The sequence below is a fragment of the Poromitra crassiceps genome, assembly GCF_964638095.1.
Source record: "Poromitra crassiceps genome assembly, chromosome: 5".
NCBI classification, from domain to species: Eukaryota; Metazoa; Chordata; class Actinopteri; order Beryciformes; family Melamphaidae; genus Poromitra; species Poromitra crassiceps.
In genome coordinates this window covers 59,513,699-59,535,130 of record NC_139642.1, presented here as the reverse complement: position 1 = coordinate 59,535,130, position 21,432 = coordinate 59,513,699, and the positions used below count along the sequence as shown (strand labels likewise).

Below are 21,432 nucleotides of genomic sequence, written 5' to 3'. Positions count from 1 at the left end.
GTGTTGGCTGCTTTCTTTTCATAGCAGTAAAGACGATTCGGCTGACATTTTCTGCGATTACAGCAGCAGGCTGGGCACGCCCCACAATGCCGCCCCCACGTGTTGTAGCTCAGCGAATCACGATGCATTTCATGCATCAACGTTGCAGACTCGTCACTGCCAACGCTGGCCTTCCTTTCAAAATAAAAGCTTGCTTATGCAGAGTGATTGTGACATTTTTCGTGACATACTGACATAATATTTTGGGAGCAGCGGTGGCAAACTTTCAGCCGCCCTGAAAGAACGTGGTGGAAACGGTGTTGGCCAATAATTTATCGGATCGATATATATCGTGCACACCCAGTTTGAATGTCTTGTTACTGGTTGAGTGGTCTGTGACTTTGAGCCTGTTGTTGCTTCACAGGAAACCCTTCAGCGCCTTGGCCTTCTCTCACGATGGAAAATATCTGGTCACTGGTGAGGTAAGAGGGTGTGTGTGTGTGTGTGTGTGTGTGTGTGTGTGTGTGTGTGTGTGTGTGTGTGTGTGTGTGTGTCAGAGAGAGAGGAGCTGGTATGAAGGTCTTGGCTATGTTAGCTACCGAAAGCATCCTGAGTCACTGTGAGCTGTTTAAAGCAGTGGTTCTCAAATGGGGGTCCGGGGACCCCCAGGGGTCCGTGACACTTTGCAAGGGGGTCTGCGAAAGGTTTTCAGGAAAATAAAAAATAAAAACTTTTTTATTTTTTGTAAAAGCTTCATAGTTCAATGAAAATATGTTATGCTTTAAATGGGCCCTATTATGCATTTAACACATTAAGTGCCAGAGACGACCTAACTCGTCTTACATAATCCAGCGCTTAAGTGCCAAGGACGAGCTAACTCGTCTTACATAAACATTTTTTTTTTTTGACGGTGGGACATCAATCAACCCCTTTTACATCTTCGAGATAACTATTTGGAGCAAGAGCATGTGTGTAATCTATTTTACCGACCACTAAGTGGCGACAGAGACCGAGAGAAGTCACAGCCACGGGACCCAAAAGCAGCCGCCTCCCGCGGAAATGGCTTGGCGATTTTACAGTCAGAAGCCCGGACACACACACAGAACGGACAGAGATCTCTTCCCCCCAGAGCCGCGGGGGCAACGCGCGAACACACACACACACACACACACACACACACACACACACACACACACACACACACACACACACACACACACACACACACACACACACACACCGCGGGAGCAAGCCATTCAAGGAAATGGCTTGGCGATTTTACAGTAATCCATTTCAGACTCGTCCCCGCACGCAGGCAAGCAGGCAGGCAGGCACGCAGACAGACAGGCAGGCAGCACAACGCGCTTCTGACACGCCCGCTGTTAGGAGGAAGGAGGAGAAGACACACGGAGGGAGGAGTTTGAATGAGAGGGGTGTTTCCTGTTGTTATGGAGGAAATTACTGTTCAAAACTATTGTTTAGAATGTCTGACGGTCTTACTGATGCCAAAAATGAATGGTTAAAGTGACTGTTTCACAAAAAGCCATTTATCTCTGAATAAATTTCCAGACGCTGAAACCATGCTGTACTCAACGGCTAATATCTACATAACTACTAACTCTGCAAACTAACTCTTTTAGACAGAGAAAGCACACATTCTATTAGTTATTTTTAGATGATTGGTGTTCATGAATTCGTAACAGAAAAGAATCCTCGGCTGTTCTAAAATGAGCCAGAATCGTCAAAAACACCCCTGGCACAACTTACCTACAGGAATGAAAACATGGCTGGCATTCAATGTGTTAAATGTAAACGCTGGCAGAAAAAAAAATCGATACTCACAATTCTCAAATTAATTATTGAACTACACGTGTCGGATTTAGTGTAAAAAAAATCGGCAGAAACTAATAGAAAAAGCACATGGTCACATGCCGTGTGTGTGTTTCAGAGAGGACACAGACACATGCCTTGTGTGTGTTTCAGAGTGGTCACGTGTGTTTGTTTCAGAGTGGTCACATGATGTGTGTGTTTCAGAGTGGTCACATGACGTGTGTGTTTCAGAGTGGTCACATGACATGTGTGTGTTTCAGAGTGGTCACATGATGTGTGTGTTTCAGAGTGGTCACATGACGTGTGTGTTTCAGAGTGGTCACATGACATGTGTGTGTTTCAGAGTGGTCACATGACATGTGTGTGTTTCAGAGTGGTCACATGACGTGTGTGTTTCAGAGTGGTCACATGACGTGTGTGTTTCAGAGTGGTCACATGACGTGTGTGTTTCAGAGTGGTCACATGATGTGTGTGTTTCAGAGTGGTCACATGATGTGTGTGTTTCAGAGTGGTCACATGACGTGTGTGTTTCAGAGTGGTCACATGACGTGTGTGTTTCAGAGTGGTCACATGACATGTGTGTGTTTCAGAGTGGTCACATGCCGTGTGTGCGGGTGTGGGAGATGGATGGCTGCCAGGTAGCCGAGGTGCAGAGCCACAAGTACGGCGTGGCCTGTGTGGCGTTCAGCACCAACAACACACACATCGTCTCTGTGGGCTACCAGCATGACATGACCGTCAGCGTGTGGGACTGGAAGGTACACACACACACACACACACACACTATTACGGCGCAGTATGAATGTGTTTATGGAATTGTCTAGGGTTCTCTAACACAATTCAAAGATGGCAGCAACCCACCCCAATCTTAGAAATGTACATAGGTTTGGGCTGGAGTTAGCAATGCTATGACCACAGCTTAGACCACTGATGAGTAGGCAGTGTTGGGGGTAACTCATTACAAAAGTAACATATTACGTGTAATATATTACTTTTAGCAGTAACTCAGTAATATAACTTATTACCAATAGGATTTCAGTACAATTATACCAGTTACTTTGTCAAGTAACACAAGTTACAAATTGAGTTACATTTTATTAAATTAAAGCACATATTTAAAAAAGATACAATCATTTTGTAATCAAATGTGTTTTAATGCAAATAACCACTATAGATGACAATAACAAAGGAAAATAATAACATTTAGAATTGTGGATTGTTTACACTGACTTCAAGGCGGTTTAAATTATTTTTCGGGATGGTTCCGGGCCGGCGATGTCATTCTGCTGCTGTTTTGGTAAAAGTAATGCACAAGTAGTGTAATAAGTAACAAGTTACTCTACACAGAAAGTAATATTGTAAAGTAACTTATTACTTTCAAATGAAAGTAACTAGTAATATGTAGTATATTACATTTTGAAAGTTTATTTATTTATTTATTTGTTTATTTGGACGGGACAGTGCAAAATTAATGAACACAGAAACCATAGAACAGATACTAAAACCTGGAACATAGTAAAAGTGTAAAAATTGCCGGATTTAGCACAAGGCTAATTTCCATCCGTTGTCCCCATAAAACATAAAACACAATAAACATAAAATGTAAAACATAATAAAACATACATAAAACATAGGTGGTAGCAGCAGTACACTCTAAAACTACGTAAAACATAAGTAGCAGCAATACACTCTAAAATACATGGCAGCAATTACTCTTATAAAAATAAAATTACATAATACACAAAAAGAAAGAGAAGAAAAACATACTACCTGTGAGTACATGACTGGTTTGTTTTCAGCCATTTTTTGAGACTGCCTTTGAAAGTGGCAAGGGTGGGGCTGTCCCTTATGGAGACGGGGAGACCGTTCCATATTTGGCTGCCTTTTATTGACAGGACATTCTGACCAAACGTGGTCTGTCTACGATTGACCTTGCAGTCACCTCTGGTTTCTGACCTGGTGCAAAGTCCAGTGCTTCTATTTCTATGGATGAATTCCTCTAAAGGAGGGGGAGCTAGTCCATGTAGGCACTTGTGGAAAAAACAGGCACTCTTCAAGACCTTGAGAATCTCAAAGCTCAGGAAGAGATGCTGTTCCAGAATGTTACAGTGGTGGTATGACAAAGGTTTTCTAGCAAATGCCTTGATGGCTCTGTGGTAAAGCTGTTCAATAGGTTTTATGACAGTGGCACCTGGCTGCAAAGGACCAAAGTAACTTGCCCAACACTGTTAGTAGGATCATTGAGGGGTGAAGAGTGATGTGTGAATGGGGGGGTAACGTGATGTAGCGACCGTCACCATCACAACATCTTCTGATTTCTGCTCTGTAATCCCTCTCCTGTGTGTGTGCGTCTGCATGTGTGTGTGTGTGTGTGTGTGTGTGTGTGTGTGTATGTGTGTGCGTCTGCATGTGTGCGTGTGTGTGTGTGTGTGTGTCTGAGCAGAAGGGCGTGGTCATTGCCTCCAACAAAGTGTCGAGCAGAGTGGGGGCGGTGTCCTTCTCTCAGGACAGCAGCTACTTCGTCACAGCAGGACACAGACACCTCAAGTTCTGGTACCTGGATGCCTCCAAGGAACGCCGGGTACAGCCAATCACAAGCCTGCACTGCAGTCAGCCAGCCAATCACAAGCCTACACTCAGCCAGCCAATCACAAGTCAGCACTGCAGTCAGCCAGCCAATCACACGCCGTCCTTCAGCCAGCCAATCGCACGTCTGCCTTCAGCCAGCCAATCACAAGTCTCTAGTCAGTCAGCCAATCACAAGTCTGCCTTCACCCAGCCAATCACAAGTTTGTAATAATAATAATAATAATAATACATAAGTTTTATATAGCGCTTTTCTGGGGAACTCAAAGACGCTTTACAATACATAGAAAAGTAATACAGTAAACACACTAAATAACAAGAACAAATACAGATACAAAACAAAGTTTGTAGTCAAGTCAGCCAGCCAGTCACACGTCTGCACCGCCAGACTGCAGTCAGCCAGCCCCACAAGTCAAGTAAAACCTGGTCAAATGTTTTGTAGTTTGTTAGTTGTAATAATAGAAATGGAAGTTGTCATATTTCTGTGTCTGATCCCTGTGTTCCGGAAACGTTGACATTTGGGAGATACGAGGTGTTCAGCTGAAGGCCAAGACATGCATTGCATGCTGGGTAACCACATGAGGAGGAAGAACACCTGTCTCGCCGCCCTGATCTGAGTCAACCGTACATGTGATTTGCACATGCTGCATGTTACATTTGACTACCGCTAATTAAAGACGAGATGAACCCAACGGAGCCCAAGTGGCGCGTGGGGCAGAGTGGAATTCTTTGTTTTTACACCGTTGCCGTGTAAGGTGGCGAAACGCAACTCAGGTGACGACACAGCCCCCCTTCGCCATGGAAGACAATGATAGACAAGCATTGAACATTAGCCCAATACAGCCTTATGGCACAGGCACAATGAATCGCATTGGTATTCAACAAACATAACGATTTGCTAAAAACACATCATCTGCGTGAAGTGCCCGCTACTAACGTGGCACATATTAATCACTCCCGAATTAAATAATTGAAGACAACTCACGGCCAGATGCATTTTCTCAAGTCCCAATTGTGCTGCAAAGAAAACGGGTCTTAGATCCCAAAGCGTACATGCGTGACTCAGATCGGGTAGTGACACATGTGTCCAGAAATGTTTTGGTAGCCGACTGTGTCGTCCCTGTACGGCTACAGTACAGTCACTTATTGTTTCTTTGCTCACTCTTGTTTACCATTTTGTTATGAATTGTTCATTTCTATTGTTTCCAGGTGAACAGCACGGTGCCCCTGATTGGTCGGTCTGGTTTGCTCGGCGACCATAAGAACAGCGTGTTCCGCGGGGTGGCGTGCGGGCTTGGCCTCATGGCGTCCAGCACCTACGTGATCAGCAGCTCCGGCCTGCTCTGCCTGTTCAACAGCAGCAGAAACCTGGCCTCCTGGGTGGATCTCAAGGTGGAAACTGACGGAGGAGCATTGTTAGGGATGCTTTTCACAGAATTGCGTTGCTACGGGAACAGTTTGAAAACTAGCTATCGTATTAGCAAACACTGCAACAAGAAGTAAGCTAGGGGCAATTTAGAATGTTTATATTCTCAATTTAAAACCGTCTATTTATTTATCCACCAATGACTAATTACCTGGCATTTGGTGCTTACAGACCCCAGTTACAGTATTGCATTAAGTTACTTTCAGACTGTGGGCTATATCTTAAGCTCTAGTGTAAGGGCAAGCGTTACGACCAAAACACACAGGGACGCGTATGCGCAGTGCAGCCCATGGTAACTGATCTGGCCGTCCGCACTGCCCGCGCTGCGCCGCGTAGTGCGCTGCGCCGCGTAGTGCGCTGCGCAGCGTAGTGCGCTCGCGCTCTGTTGCACTTTAGTTCGCCGTCTGTTTTTTTTATAACGCGAGCGAAAGAGACAGCGGGAGCAGGGGGAAAGAGAGAGAGGTGGGAGTGACGTTGCTATCTGAAGGGTGGTTGTCAGGTGGTCATCTGGCACAACAGAGCTAGAGAGGGACAGAGAGAGAGACTACAGACCTACCTACACAACAACGTTGTTAACAAACACTCTTTGTCCTACTGTGGTCAGTCATTCAGTGTTTACCCCAATCCCAAGACATGGACATTGTCTTAGGGATTGTCATATTACGTTATACATGAGGTTATAAACTCATGATCAAAATGAGGTAGATATGTGAAAACAAAAGATGAAGACGAGCGAGTCGCTGATGCCCGGCGCGGAAAAATGTCCTCCTTGTGTGGACAGCCAGGCGCCTGCTCATGAGGAAAACGCGCTTCACTTCTGCGCCTATGCGTCCTGTCTGTTCATAGCGTTATCATTTTAGTTTCTAGCAGTCAAAATCTCCCTTTTTTTCTTTTAATTACCACTGGGTCACTGAAACATGTCCTTTTATGTACTGACCCAGTGGTAATTGATTTTAAGTGCTAGAAACTAACAAAGATAACGCTTGCACTTGGGCGTAAGATATATCCCTATGTCCGTTGAATCAGGTCCAGACATTCACTGGAATTGTCCTTTTATAAAACAGGCAATCTTCTGTGTGGTTGTGTCAGCCTGACTCTGATTGTTGCCTAAAACGAACCAATCTAACCCACGAAGGCACCAACCAGATGCAGAATAGGGTGGGTTTTCATCACGCAATGCGGGTGGGATGAAAATACGGGACAAAACCATATAACCCATATACCCGCGTCCCATATTAGTTCAAAACGGGACGCATGATTTAACTGTCGGATACGGGACAATTCCTTAATTTAAGGGACGGTTGGCAAGTTGGCAACCCTACGCATCCATGAAATGGTTAGCATTTGAGCTAACGGTACCGTAACAGAGTACACGGGAAGCTCGGTTACATTTCTAACATTACCAACATGTTTAATACGGCCCAGCGTGCCAAAAGCTTTCGCACCACGCATGCTAATTTGAATTCTCAATCTAGCTCAAAGCAAAGAACAGTGCAGTGCATTTTTCTTTCCTCTATGGAGGGGTGGTAGGAGGTGAAATGATGCCCCCTGTTGGTTTGGATCATATGACACATATTTGACACCTTTTTAAAAGCTTGTTTCTGGTGAGTAAAAGCCATGTGTAAGTGATGATTTGTTGTTGCAGACGTCGTCGGCCAGCTGTCTGGCGGTCAGTGAGGCCTATGTCTTCTGTGGCTGTGCAAACGGGATCGTGAGAGTGTTCAGTCCAACGAACCTGCGCAACATCACCACCCTGCCCCCGCCACACCGCCTCGGCATAGACCTCACACAGGGCATACAGCACGGGTGAGCTATACTGCCTGCGACAATACTGCCCAATACTGTGAAAATACCACCACATACTGGGACAATACCACTATAAATACTAGTTGGAAAATACCACCAGATGCGGAGAAATACTGAAAATACAATGCAGAGGAGTGTAGTGTTTTGAGCAGGACTTGAATAATAACGTTTGTGGTTGGCTGTGCCAACTCTGTGTTCCCAGCAACCTGTCGGCGGGCAGTGCCCCGGCTCAGTACCCAGACACCCTGGCTCTGACCTTTGACCCCGCCACCCAGCGTCTGACATGCGTCTACAACGACCACAGCGTGTACGTCTGGGAGGTGGCAGACATGAGGAACGTGGGGAAGCTGTACTCTGCTCTGTACCACAGCAGCTGTGTGTGGAGCGTGGAGGTGGGTACAGACTTACAGAGTTCAGGCTGTGTCCACAGTAACACCTCTTACTAGCTTACTGTACAGCAAAGCCAGCAAACTCTGGCGGATGCAGTGCAAAATATTGTCCAGATACTGCAAGCAATGTCCAATACTGGGTTGTAAAAGTCAGTTATAAATTCGTATATAGGGGGGAATTGTATATGTACGCACAGTATACTGTAAGTACTGTATATGTAAACCACATTGGATTGCAAACAAGGCTCTAATGCAGATATTGCACAGCTGTTTACCCATCTATATCTATATAAGTGAAACTTTGAGACCATTATTGCGAGACAGTCTGTCTTCCCTACTGAGCAGTGATTTGTGTTCAGGTGTAATTGGAGCTGATGGTGCTTTGTGTTCAGGTGTATCTGGAGCTGACTGTACTTTGTGTTCAGGTGTATCTGGAGCTGACTGAACTTTGTGTTCAGGTGTATCTGGAGCTGATGGTGCTTTGTGTTCAGGTGTATCTGGAGCTGATGGTGCTTTGTGTTCAGGTGTATCTGGAGCTGACTGTACTTTGTGTTCAGGTGTATCTGGAGCTGACTGTACTTTGTGTTCAGGTGTATCTGTAGCTGACTGTGCTTTGTGTTCAGGTGTATCTGGAGCTGACTGTGCTTTGTGTTCAGGTGTATCCAGAGCTGACTGTGCTTTGTGTTCAGGTGTATCTGGAGCTGACTGTGCTTTGTGTTCAGGTGTATCTGGAGCTGACTGTGCTTTGTGTTCAGGTGTATCTGGAGCTGACTGTGCTTTGTGTTCAGGTGTATCTGGAGCTGACTGTGCTTTGTGTTCAGGTGTATCTGGAGCTGACTGTACTTTGTGTTCAGGTGTATCTGGAGCTGACTGTGCTTTGTGTTCAGGTGTATCCGGAGCTGACTGTACTTTGTGTTCAGGTGTATCTGGAGCTGACTGTGCTTTGTGTTCAGGTGTATCCGGAGCTGACTGTACTTTGTGTTCAGGTGTATCCGGAGCTGACTGTGCTTTGTGTTCAGGTGTATCCGGAGCTGACTGATGCGTCCCAGGCTCTGCTGCCGCCGGCCTCCTTCCTCACCTGCTCCTCTGACAACACCATCCGGCTGTGGCACGCTGACCCGCCCATGGCCCACCGCAACCTCTACAGCAACGTAAGGCCTTCAGGTTTTGGGTTCCATAAGGGATTCAACTAGGTCTGCACAATTCATTTAATATTATTTATATTATATGCTGTATATCGCGATTAAGATTTTGGCTTCACACAACCATGAAAACAAGAAAATGGAAGATAGAATAGAGATACGGTACGGTGGCGCAGTCGGTAGCGCTGTCGCCTCACAGCTAGAAGGTCCTGAGTTCGATTCTCGCCTGGGACGCTGTGGGCGCTGGAGTTGTGACCCCCCCCATATCTTCAGTGCCTACTGCCCAGGTGGGCTATCTCGTCGAAAGGACCTTTCTGTGTGGAGTTAGCATGTTCTCCCCGTACCCCCCAGGGGGTTCCTCCGTACATAACCCCCCACTAAAAACATGCAGAAGATCGTCATCCGACCAGTGACGACAACATCTGAAGTTGGTCCAATGATGGTCCATGATGGTGGAAAGAAAAAGCGACCACTGCTCGTTTTGTTTGTTTGCGTTTGTTTTCAGGACTTGTTGAGGATTGTGTATGGGGTGCGTTTGTTTTCAGGACTTGTTGAGGATTGTGTATGTGGTGCGTTTGTTTTCAGGACTTGTTGAGGATTGTGTATGTGGTGCGTTTGTTTTCAGGACTTGTTGAGGATTGTGTATGTGGTGTGTTTGTTTTCAGGACTTGTTGAGGATTGTGTATGGGGTACGTTTGTTTTCAGGACTTGTTGAGGATTGTGTATGGGGTGCGTTTGTTTTCAGGACTTGTTGAGGATTGTGTATTTGGTACGTTTGTTTTCAGGACTTGTTGAGGATTGTGTATGTGGTGTGTTTGTTTTCAGGACTTGTTGAGGATTGTGTATGTGGTGTGTTTGTTTTCAGGACTTGTTGAGGATTGTGTATGGGGTGTGTTTGTTTTCAGGACTTGTTGAGGATTGTGTATGTGGTGTGTTTGTTTTCAGGACTTGTTGAGGATTGTGTATGGGGTACGTTTGTTTTCAGGACTTGTTGAGGATTGTGTATGGGGTGCGTTTGTTTTCAGGACTTGTTGAGGATTGTGTATGTGGTACGTTTGTTTTCAGGACTTGTTGAGGATTGTGTATGGGGTGTGTTTGTTTTCAGGACTTGTTTAGGATTGTGTATGGGGTGTGTTTGTTTTCAGGACTTGTTGAGGATTGTGTATGTGGTGCGTTTGTTTTCAGGACTTGTTGAGGATTGTGTATGGGGTACGTTTGTTTTCAGGACTTGTTGAGGATTGTGTATGTCGTGCGTTTGTTTTCAGGACTTGTTGAGGATTGTGTATGTGGTGTGTTTGTTTTCAGGACTTGTTGAGGATTGTGTATGGGGTGTGTTTGTTTTCAGGACTTGTTGAGGATTGTGTATGTGGTGTGTTTGTTTTCAGGACTTGTTGAGGATTGTGTATGGGGTACGTTTGTTTTCAGGACTTGTTGAGGATTGTGTATGGGGTGCGTTTGTTTTCAGGACTTGTTGAGGATTGTGTATGTGGTACGTTTGTTTTCAGGACTTGTTGAGGATTGTGTATGGGGTACGTTTGTTTTCAGGACTTGTTGAGGATTGTGTATGTGGTGCGTTTGTTTTCAGGACTTGTTGAGGATTGTGTATGTCGTGCGTTTGTTTTCAGGACTTGTTGAGGATTGTGTATGTGGGGGAGAACACGCAGCACCTGCAGGCAGAGGCGGAGCCAGCAGGGACTGATGGGAAGGCCGGGATCAGAGTGCTGAGTGTCAGCCCTGATGGAGCGCACCTCGCCGCCGGAGACCGCTGTGGCAACGTGCGGTGAGACACGCACACACACACAGACACACTCCGCTGTGGCAACGTGCGGTGAGACACACACACACACACACACACACACACACACAGACCGCTGTGGCAACGTGCGGTGAGACACGCACACACACACTCTGTACATTTACATTCCTTTTAGGCATTTAGCAGAACCGTGCCCTGAGTCGGACACATCCGCTCTCACGCATGTTCTGGTCTTTGCGTGGGGATTTTCATCAGCTAGTGTTGTGGGATTCATTGAGACATGCTTGAGAATCTACACATGAAATTTCATATGAATTGAACTCTTTTCCTGCCATTCACGTGATCTAACTTCATTTCCAAGACGACGGTAATCCGTGTTTTCACTACTAACATCAACAACCTCTTATTAAAGAGAGAACTGTGGTGGATCCACTTCCTGAACACTATGGCACCCATTGGACTCAATGAGGCGTGCGATATCAGACCTTACTTATGAGAGGCCTCTGTACTGCATATATATACACTATATATATATACTGCATATATATCTCTATATTTTTGTTCCTTATTCCTTTTGTTTTCCTGGAGCTACAATTGGACTCTAAAATATTCTTGTGTATATATACTAGGGGTGGGGGAAAAAAATCGATTCACCTAAGTATCGCGATTTTTAATGTCACGATTTTTTGGATCGATCTTCTATTCCAGAATCGATAATCGCAAATCAAAAAAAATTTTTTTTTTTTTTTTTTTTTTTTTGGGTGCTTGCAGTCAGGCCACTCACTGAACAGCAGACCAGGCGCCGCCTACTGGTTTACTAGTGGTTTTATTACTTTATTAGTTAGTCTGAAGTAATAATTACACTTCAGGGTTAAAGTGGGTGCATCTCATTGTAAAATTGGACTTCAAACGGCCCAAATCTGGCTTCAAACGGCCCAAATTTCACGCGCGTTGGCCCATATCACCCTGGCCTGCTTGGTATCTAATGCCCGGCCTGAATTATGATCCCAGTCCGCCCCTGTTTTTAACTATATCGCCCAGCCCTACTCATGATATATAATATACAGTCTCTAGTGTATGATTCAACTTTTCCCATGTTCTAATCTAGTGTAAAAAAGCAAACAAACTGAAAAAAGAAAAGAAAAAAATAAACAAAAATCACAATAAATCGTAATATCGAATCGCAATAATCGTAGAATCGCAATACTTAAGAATCGCAATATAAATCGAATCGGCACCCAAGAATCGTGATAGTATCGAATCGGGAGATAAGTGAATCGCCACAGCCCTAATATATACTGTGTGGTTGAGTGTCTTGAAACTTGAAACTAAGAGCTGTCTCTACATATTATACATATTGTGTTTTCTTAGACCTGTGATATCGAGAGCAAGGGTTAAAAATACCTGATATACCTGATATGTCTTTCCTTAGTATACTCTATTTTTTTATTTAATTTATTGACTCTAACTAAATTACCTTTGAAACTTGAAAAGCTGGCACAGCATTTGAGTATATCAAAAGACAAGACAGCCTGTGTCCTTTGATATATGTACATCTATTTGTTTATTCTTAGATAGCACTTCCTCTTTGATAAAGTGAGCCTGGGTCTACCTCCCAGCCACTAGGCGGGAACAAACTAAACTGTTTGTCTCTCTCCATTAAATGTTGTCCACGGGAGCAAAATAAACTTTCTGTCACAAGCGCTCTTTTCTATTTGATTTTCTGCAACACAATTCTGTTCACACACTCACACACAGACACAGAATTGGTGATGTCAATCGAGCACTTGATAATGTTATCAGTGAGTGATGTAATCAGTGATGATGTCACCATAAGATGTCATCATTGCTCGAGTGACATCACGCTGTCGTCATTAGGTAATTAGGGCAATCATCATTAGGTATAATTAGGGAATTAATCAACCCTAATTATCGAATTAAAAAATCTGTTTGGTACACTTCCTGAAAGATTCAGCCCGATCACATGCGAAATGGCATAGCTGTGGCTGAACACAATAATTCTGCTCACTCACAGACAGACACTTCGCATTATTATTATAGGATTATAGAAATCAAACTCATGATTCTCTTACCAGGTTTTTATCCTACTAAAACCAGATTGCTCTGAAAAGTTGCTGTTCTTGATTTCAGTCGGTCTGCCTCAAGACTTGAGACTGACTTGGGACTCGAGTGAAGCTGACTTGGTCACACCTGTACACACACACACACACACACACACACACACACACACACACACGCACACACACACATAGTAGACTCTGTATTGTTGTGTGTGCGCAGGATCTTGGGTCTGCAGTTCCTGGATGAGCTGGCGAAGATCGAGGCTCATGACTCGGAGGTGTTGTGTCTGGAGTTCTCCCCCGCTGCCACAGGTAGGAGCAGGAAGTGAGGTCACAGGTAGGAGCAGGAAGTGAGGTCACAGGTAGGAATAGAGAGATAGATAAGCCAGTTTAAAAAGGTGTGTTTTGTGACTAGCACTGATGCAGGATGTGCAGGATGTGTTTCAGTTTGAGTTGTGAGCTGCTCAGTATTAAGCAGGATGTGTTTCAGTTTGAGTTGTGAGCTGCTCAGTATTAAGCAGGATGTGTTTCAGTTTGAGTTGTGAGCTGCTCAGTATTAAGCAGGATGTGTTTCAGTTTGAGTTGTGAGCTGCTCAGTATTAAGCAGGATGTGTTTCAGTTTGAGTTGTGAGCTGCTCAGTATTAAGCAGGATGTGTTTCAGTTTGAGTTGTGAGCTGCTCAGTATTAAGCAGGATGTGTTTCAGGTTTGAGTTGTGAGCTGCTCAGTATTAAGCAGGGTGTGTTTCAGGTTTGAGTTGTGAGCTGCTCAGTATTAAGCAGGGTGTGTTTCAGGTTTGAAGCTGCTCGCCTCGGCCAGCAGAGATCGTCTGATCCACGTCTTCGACCTGGAGAAGAGCTACAGTCTGCAGCAGACCGTCAACGACCACTCCGCCTCCATTACCGCCGTCAAGTTCACCGGTACGACAAACTCCCACTGTGCGTCTGCAGACAGGTTTCCTATACACTAGGGGTTGCATAGACTAGTCGATGTTATTACCACAAGTCGACGCCTACCGGGATGCGTCGACCCGTCGTCACGTGCCAGAGCTGCTGCTGCTTCAACTTTAGCCTCTTTCTGTTTTCTATATCCATTTACTTTTGATAGTTTTATTGTTAATCAAAGTAGTAAGCTACATTATTTGGCTCAAACCTTAGGACCACAGTGGAAATGAGTCAAATGACTTTCTGTGACCTCCTTGTACTTCTTATTTACATTGTATGTTTTTTGAGTGCTAAATAAAAAACAATCAATTTCCTACCTGTGTTGCAGGTGAGAGTCCGGAGGTGCACATGGTGAGCTGTGGAGCCGATAAGAGCATCTACTTCCGCACAGCTGAGCAGGTCAGTCAGCAGCACGCCTGCTGGAGAAAATCTGCAATGTGTGCTAAACTTGTTGGGATATTGTGATGGCGATATCATATGCAATATAAATATTAAGACATGCTATTCCAGCATCTCTGATTGCATGATGTGCTGAAAGTATGGACCCCAACAATGAATATTGTTTGCTGTGTAACAAAACACATTATGGCATTAGTGCGGGGAAAAAATATATATATATATATATATATATATATATATATATATATATATATATATATATATATATGATTGATTGATTTGTATTCATTGTGTCATGCAATTCACAGTGCCCAGCCCACATGGGCTAACAAGACACACAAGATATTATACAGTATAACATACTATATATACATAACATATAAACATATATACGGTATATATATATATAATATATATTTGCGAAAATAATCACATCAAAGACCAAAACTTAAAGAGCATGGAGCAGGGTAATTCCTTTGCTAAATGTATACTTAACCTTGTCCCTATGTCCATTTGAAAAGTTAATGCAGCATTAAAAAAAAAAAAAAAAAAGTTTGAAAAAAAAAATGGAGAAAAACACCTTCCTTTTTCAGAAGGAAATAACAGACTTTTAATCTGACAAGAAAAAGCCTGCTACGTCACAGTGGGGAGTGGCTCCCGCGTGCGTGTCTCCCTCTCCCCTCCCACTGTCGTCAATTCCGTGGTCAAATCAGTCGCATTTCAGGACAGATAGTCAGGTCAGGTACGTATGCTAGTCAAAGTCAATCAGTCAGCCAGTTAGTCGGTCGGTCAGTTGGTAGGTTAATCACTAGTTAGTTTTTAGTATATAGTTAGTCATTTAGTCAGTAGCTGCCTGTAGTAAGTCGTTGTCAGTGAGTTTTGGGTCGGGTGTCGCCAGGTTACTGCATGCAGATAACAAGCTGTCAGCTCCACTCTGCTGCTGCTGCCTGTCTGCGTGACACTCTCTTTCTATCTCTCTCTCTCTTTCTATCTCTCTCTCTCTCTCTCTCTCTCGCTCTCTCTCTCTCTCTCACTCGGTGTGTGTGTGTGTGTGTGTGTTTGTGTACCTGTCTGCGCGGTGACACGCTCTCTATCTCTCTCTTTCTCGTCTCTCTCACTCGCTCCGGGAGGGAGGGAGGGGAAAGAGCGAGTGGAGGGGCCCTCCGTCAGTCCCCCTCTCTCCATCTCTCTCTCTCTCTCTCTCTCTCTCTCACTCTGTGTGTGTGTGTGTGTGTGTGTGTGTGTGTGTGTGTGTGTGTGTGTGTGTGTGTGTGTGTGTGTGTGTGTGTGTGTGTGTGTGTGTGTGTGTCGAATTACAGTCCGCACCTCGGCCCGCCTCCGCTCGCTTGTGTGTGTGTGTGTGCGTCGAATTACAGACCGCACCTCGGCCCGCCTCCGCTGCTTGCTTTCAGGCTTCTCCACAACTCTCTCTCCGCGGTCCGTTGTGGGCTGTTCCTGCTCTCTTTCACTGTCAAAATTAGGCTGAGGACCATCACATGCATGTGCATAAACATTTGCTACCTCCTCTTCCTCCTGAAAACCGGCGTTAGCATCCATAGTGTGTGACTGACAGCCCTGACCTAAGTGACGACAGACAGAGGGACAGACGAGCATGCCTGGCGACTCCCCACTGTGACGTCAGAGTTTTGGGATCCAAGATGTCAAAATAAAAGTTCAAAAAGTAAAACGACCCCAGAAGTCACTGTAGTGTATATGTAAGTGTCTTAATGTGAAAATCGAGTTCCTCCATAATTCACCTACACATTGACTGATTGGGGTCTCTAACCTGCCCCATGCTCTTTAAAGCATAAGGATGCTTTGTCATCCCAGCCACCATCTTCTCCTTGTCTTGGGTAAAATAAAATAACAGCTGTAACAAATACAGCAGCCATTCCCTGAAACCCTACATCTGAACATCACCTGTCTTTTATATAAAGCTAAGCAATTTCCTGACCACTAGAGGGCGACAGCAACACATTTGTAAAAAACACAGCAAACCTACAGAGAAGCCCCTAAGGACAATCCAGCATAAAGGCTAATACCTAAAACACACGTACCTACAGAGTAATGTCACCAGTTCCCAGTGTCAATTTGCCAGAGCTTTCTCCTGCTGAAGGTCACATGACCCACAATGACAAGTGTAGTAGGAGTAAGTTCACTATTTGAAAACTTGATAACACTTTCTATGAAGCCCATGTCTATAATGCATTACACATAATATACATATAATGCATTATAATCTGCTTATAGCACTGTTCAAAGGTTCAAGGTTAAAAAAAACCTTTAAAAGACGAGAAGAAGACTGAGTTCAGACAGCTCACCACCTTACACCAAACGATTGAGATGACGGGCACGCGCCACAACTCCAGCAAAACTCATGATTTCATTCCAACATTGGAAATTTGACTGCGACAGTGAAATCACTTGAAAAGTCTTTTGGTGTAAGTACAGCATAAGTAAGACTGTGTGTTGTGTGTGTGTGTGTGTGTGTGTGTGTGTGTGTGTGTGTGTGTGTGTGTGTGTGTGTGTGTGTGTGTGTGTGTGTGTGTGTGTGTGTGTGTGTGTGTGTGCGCGTGTGTGTGTGCGTGCGTGTGTGTGTGTGAACCAGACGGCGGAGGGTTTGTCATTCGTCAGGAGTCACCATGTGGTGGAGAAGACAACTCTATACGATATGGACCTGGACGCCTCACGGACGCACGCCGCCATCGCCTGCCAGGACCGCAACATCAGGTAACTAACCTCTGGCAGTTAGCCAGGACCACAACATCAGGTAACTAACCTCTGGCAGTTAGCCAGGACTGCAACATCAGGTAACTAACCTCTGGCAGTTAGCCAGGACTGCAACATCAGGTAACTAACCTCTGGCAGTTAGCCAGGACTGCAACATCAGGTAACTAACCTCTGGCAGTTAGCCAGGACTGCAATATCAGGTAACTAACCTCTGGCAGTTAGCCAGGACTGCAACATCAGGTAACTAACCTCTGGCAGTTAGCCAGGACTGCAACATCAGGTAACTAACCTCTGGCAGTTAGCCAGGACTGCAATATCAGGTAATTAACCTCTGGCAGTTAGCCAGGACCACAACATCAGGTAACTAGCCTCTGGCAGTTAGCCAGGACTGCAACATCAGGTAACTAACCTCTGGCAGTTAGCAGGACTGCAACATCAGGTAACTAACCTCTGGCAGTTAGCCAGGAATGAAGGTCAGGTGAAGGTTGTCATGGTAACTTCACAATACTATATTCTCATGATTTTTTTTTTTAACCAAATGAGATTGCAGACAAATTATGACTGAAAAAGATTCCTTTAATCATTTCTTAGACGAAAACCATGAAGTGCTGTATTTTTTCTTCTTTTTTCTTTATCACATTTGAGAATCCATTTTTATTTCTGAGCTAGGGTATGACTGCAAAACACCAACTTTGCAATGAATGTATATTTATTTTTTTTGTAAAGGAAAAACTGAAAAAAGCACTGTGATTCATTTGTCATGTGACCAATTTGAATCTTCACACATTTGTATTGATCATTAACCGTCTCGCCATGTATTGTTACATCCCAAATACCTGAGCTGTCATCGGCAGGGTTTACGACGTGAGCAGTGGGAAGCTGAAGAAATGTTTCAAAGGCTCGTCCAGTGACGATGGAGCGCTGCTGAAGGTAGGCCGGCTCACCGCACTTTACCGCATGCAGTAACGGGCTCACCGCACTGTACCGCATGGAGCAACAGCCATTTGGGCTGCAACTACCAACTATTTATTATCGATTCATCTATTACTTATTCTTTTGATACAATGTCACAAATAATGACAAATGTCCGTCTGAGTTCCCAAACTCCAAAGTGATTATTCAGATGTATTCCTTAAAGCCCCCCTCCAGTAGCCTGGCTCCAGGCTTTTTAAATTTAAATCCACTTTAAATCCACTTCAAATTTTTAAAGTATCAGTTCAGACACCGTTTAGGCACCGATACCGTTTTAAAAGTATAGTTTTCGCACCGCTATCGGAAAAATACGAAATTATACCCATCCCTATATTCTCAAATACACTACTGCCGCATGCGCTGGGACGCGTCATCAGTGATGTTATCTGGGGTCGTAAGGTGTTTCGGGTCTGTCAACATCATACACCCTCGCCCAGTAGACCCAGCCGAGGCCAATTAAGACCCCGACTCGCGTCCCAGAAGCCGCTCACGGATCAGCCTTACTACTCTGTCTGCAACGTTGCCCGCGGGAGGGGTAAGCGAGAACGCCCAATCCGCTGCAAATCCGCTGCAATAGAGCTAGTGCTATGCCGCAGTATTGGCCCTTCGGTGCATGGAGGATCTAGGCTCTGTGGGTTACTCCCGGCCGTGCTCCTCCTTCGTCTCACCAGACCCTCCCGTGGCAAAGGCAATCCAGAGGCTGAGAGGATGCCTCAAGGACGCCTCAAGAGGGCCTGTGCGCTGCACGTCATTTACCTGCGTCGAGCACCTCGCTCTAGCCTGAAGGACCCCAGGCCGCGCCGATCTTTGCGCAGATTTTCAGGAGGCTAATCCGTAGCGTTTGTGGATTTCTCCCTCACGAGAGAGCCAAGATGGGGTGCTAATCCCATCCCGTACCGGTTGCCGTCTCTCCGGCCGTCAACTGTCTCTCCAGCTCGTCACCAAACTATACTTGGTTGTCACCTAGTCTTTCCTAAGTGTCACTGGCCAGAGGCAAGCCAGGATTCTATATTCTCAAATACACTACTGCCGCATGCGCTGGGACGCGTCATCAGTGATGTTATCTGGGGTCGTAAGGTGTTTCGGGTCTGTCAACATCATACACCCTCGCCCAGTAGACCCAGCCGAGGCCAATTAAGACCCCGACTCGCGTCCCAGAAGCCGCTCACGGATCAGCCTTACTACTCTGTCTGCAACGTTGCCCGCGGGAGGGGGCAACTATCAATATCTGTCAAAATAATCGCAATTCGATATTTTTTTAGAAATTGTTAGCCGTAGTAGCACAGTCTCCAAAAATGGTTGCAAAATGCACCTAAATGGTTGCATTTTGGAGCCCTGCCAAAGGGGCAGACCGTCTGTAGAACAGCTTCAGCAGCACTGTGTTGAGCAGCTTAGGAAACCGCTTTGTGTTGCTGCAGGTCCGGATGGATCCGTCTGGGAGCTTCCTCGCTACCAGCTGCTCCGATAAGAACATCACCATCTTTGACTATGAGTCCGGAGAGTGCGTCGCCAACCTGTTCGGACACTCTGGTAAATACTCTTGATATCAATATAACCTGTGTATTGGCTTTTCTTTGTTTTGTTTTGTTTTGTTTTGTAGCACTACTGAAAGTAAAGCTTGGGATACTAATCCTTGATGTGTAGTCCAGGGCATCTCTCTTGGTAACTTGATTAGAAATACACAGTATCTGAAACTCTTTTCCTGAGAAAGTTTTTTGTGATTCATTTTGTAGTCCTACTTGGGAGGCAGTGTTGTAGTCTCGACTTGGTCTCGGGACTCGACTTGGACTTGAGCACTGATGTCTTGGACCCGAACATTCATGCATTTGGTCTCGGAAGTTGGAGACGAGGACTCTGACTTGTTAATATGGGGGGTGGGGTAATAGGGCATAAGATATCCATCGCTATATTAATACTGTCATACATTGAATTTGGTGCAAGGGCAGGCACGTGTGTTCCACCTACATGAGGATTCACACTTCAGTAACTTGAACATCAAGTCATTGCAATGTGCAGCACTTGTATATTCTAATGTACAAGGCCATGCTAGGCAAGTTAGCCTTGTACATTAGTTCTAAGTTTGGTTTGGTTTATTTCGCATTCAAAGCAATTACAGATACACATAAGGATACACTTCTTCTGATGTCTAGATGGTAGTCTTTGCTTTACTCTTTTTATTGTATTGTTGTTGTATGTTAACATGTACAATCCGACATATACCATGGCCAGGTCACAATTGTAAAAGAGATTTTATATCTCAATTGTTTTATCTGGTTAAATAAAAATAAAATAACTCGGACTCAGCTAATTGGGACCCGACTCGGACTCTTCTTTGGTGACTCGGACTGGAACACTGGGGACTTGAGATACAGTATAGTGACTTGACTACAACACTGTTGGGATTCTTTCTTTGCTTTTAGTCTTTGGAATCCATTCATCACCCACTGATGCAGAACACTTCTTTCAGAAGCCCCTCATCCCAAGTTATTCAGGGCTTTGGATTTTTGGACTTAAAATCGGCCTGGAAAACCCTTAGCTGGAGTGGTAAAAGGTTGCATCGTCTGGCTCCAGAGGTTTGATTGCTTCCTCCATTGTCTTTGTTTCCATAGAGATTGTCACCTGTATGAGGTTCAGTCAAGACTGCAGACACCTCATCACGGTATCAGGAGACAGGTAAACACGTCACACAGGTAACCCTCAAGCTGTTTTGCCTGTGCAGGTGTTAAAGCCCCGCCTCCCGTCAGAAACAGTATTCCTCTGTAGCGTACCTGTGCAGGTGTTAAAGCCCCCCCTCCCGTCAGAAACAGTATTCCTCGGTAGCGTACCTGTGCAGGTGTTAAAGCCCCCCCTCCCGTCAGAAACAGTATTCCTCTGTAGCGTACCTGTGCAGGTGTTAACGCCCCCCTCCCGTCAGAAACAGTATTCCTCGGTAGCGTACCTGTGCAGGTGTTAAAGCCCCCCCTCCCGTCAGAAACAGTATTCCTCTGTAGCGTACCTGTGCAGGTGTTAAAGCCCCGCCTCCCGTCAGAAACAGTATTCCTCTGTAGCGTACCTGTGCAGGTGTTAAAGCCCCGCCTCCCGTCAGAAACAGTATTCCTCTGTAGCGTACCTGTGCAGGTGTTAAAGCCCCGCCTCCCGTCAGAAACAGTATTCCTCTGTAGCGTACCTGTGCAGGTGTTAAAGCCCCGCCTCCCGTCAGAAACAGTATTCCTCTGTAGCGTAGCTGATAGGAATAGCCGCATTATTGCTGAGATCTCAACAACCGGGCAATGGATTTCAAAGCCATTGCCCCTATTGGAAAGAGCGTGGCGTGACACAAAATGGTTAATGAGTTAATGTTTTGGTCACTCAGTGGCGTTTTGAGCCTGAGGAACGTTGTTACAGCCAGCAGGC

General features: G+C 45.1%; 1 protein-coding gene across 3 annotated transcripts in view; it reads left to right on the top strand.

Moving 5' to 3' along the window:
* Positions 1 to 21,432, top strand: part of wdr62 (WD repeat domain 62) — a 50,302-nt gene that overhangs the window by 4,347 nt on the left and 24,523 nt on the right. For all 3 annotated transcript variants that reach the window (XM_083636375.1, XM_083636376.1, XM_083636374.1), the window contains exons 4-18: positions 404 to 461; positions 2,400 to 2,567; positions 4,253 to 4,390; positions 5,605 to 5,787; positions 7,467 to 7,627; positions 7,830 to 8,019; positions 9,036 to 9,167; positions 10,784 to 10,938; positions 13,216 to 13,307; positions 13,789 to 13,914; positions 14,267 to 14,337; positions 16,946 to 17,067; positions 17,922 to 17,997; positions 19,458 to 19,569; positions 20,649 to 20,712. In XM_083636375.1, coding sequence (XP_083492501.1) covers positions 404 to 461; positions 2,400 to 2,567; positions 4,253 to 4,390; positions 5,605 to 5,787; positions 7,467 to 7,627; positions 7,830 to 8,019; positions 9,036 to 9,167; positions 10,784 to 10,938; positions 13,216 to 13,307; positions 13,789 to 13,914; positions 14,267 to 14,337; positions 16,946 to 17,067; positions 17,922 to 17,997; positions 19,458 to 19,569; positions 20,649 to 20,712 — 1,848 coding nt within the window. The remainder of the gene's footprint in view (positions 1 to 403; positions 462 to 2,399; positions 2,568 to 4,252; positions 4,391 to 5,604; positions 5,788 to 7,466; positions 7,628 to 7,829; positions 8,020 to 9,035; positions 9,168 to 10,783; positions 10,939 to 13,215; positions 13,308 to 13,788; positions 13,915 to 14,266; positions 14,338 to 16,945; positions 17,068 to 17,921; positions 17,998 to 19,457; positions 19,570 to 20,648; positions 20,713 to 21,432) is intronic.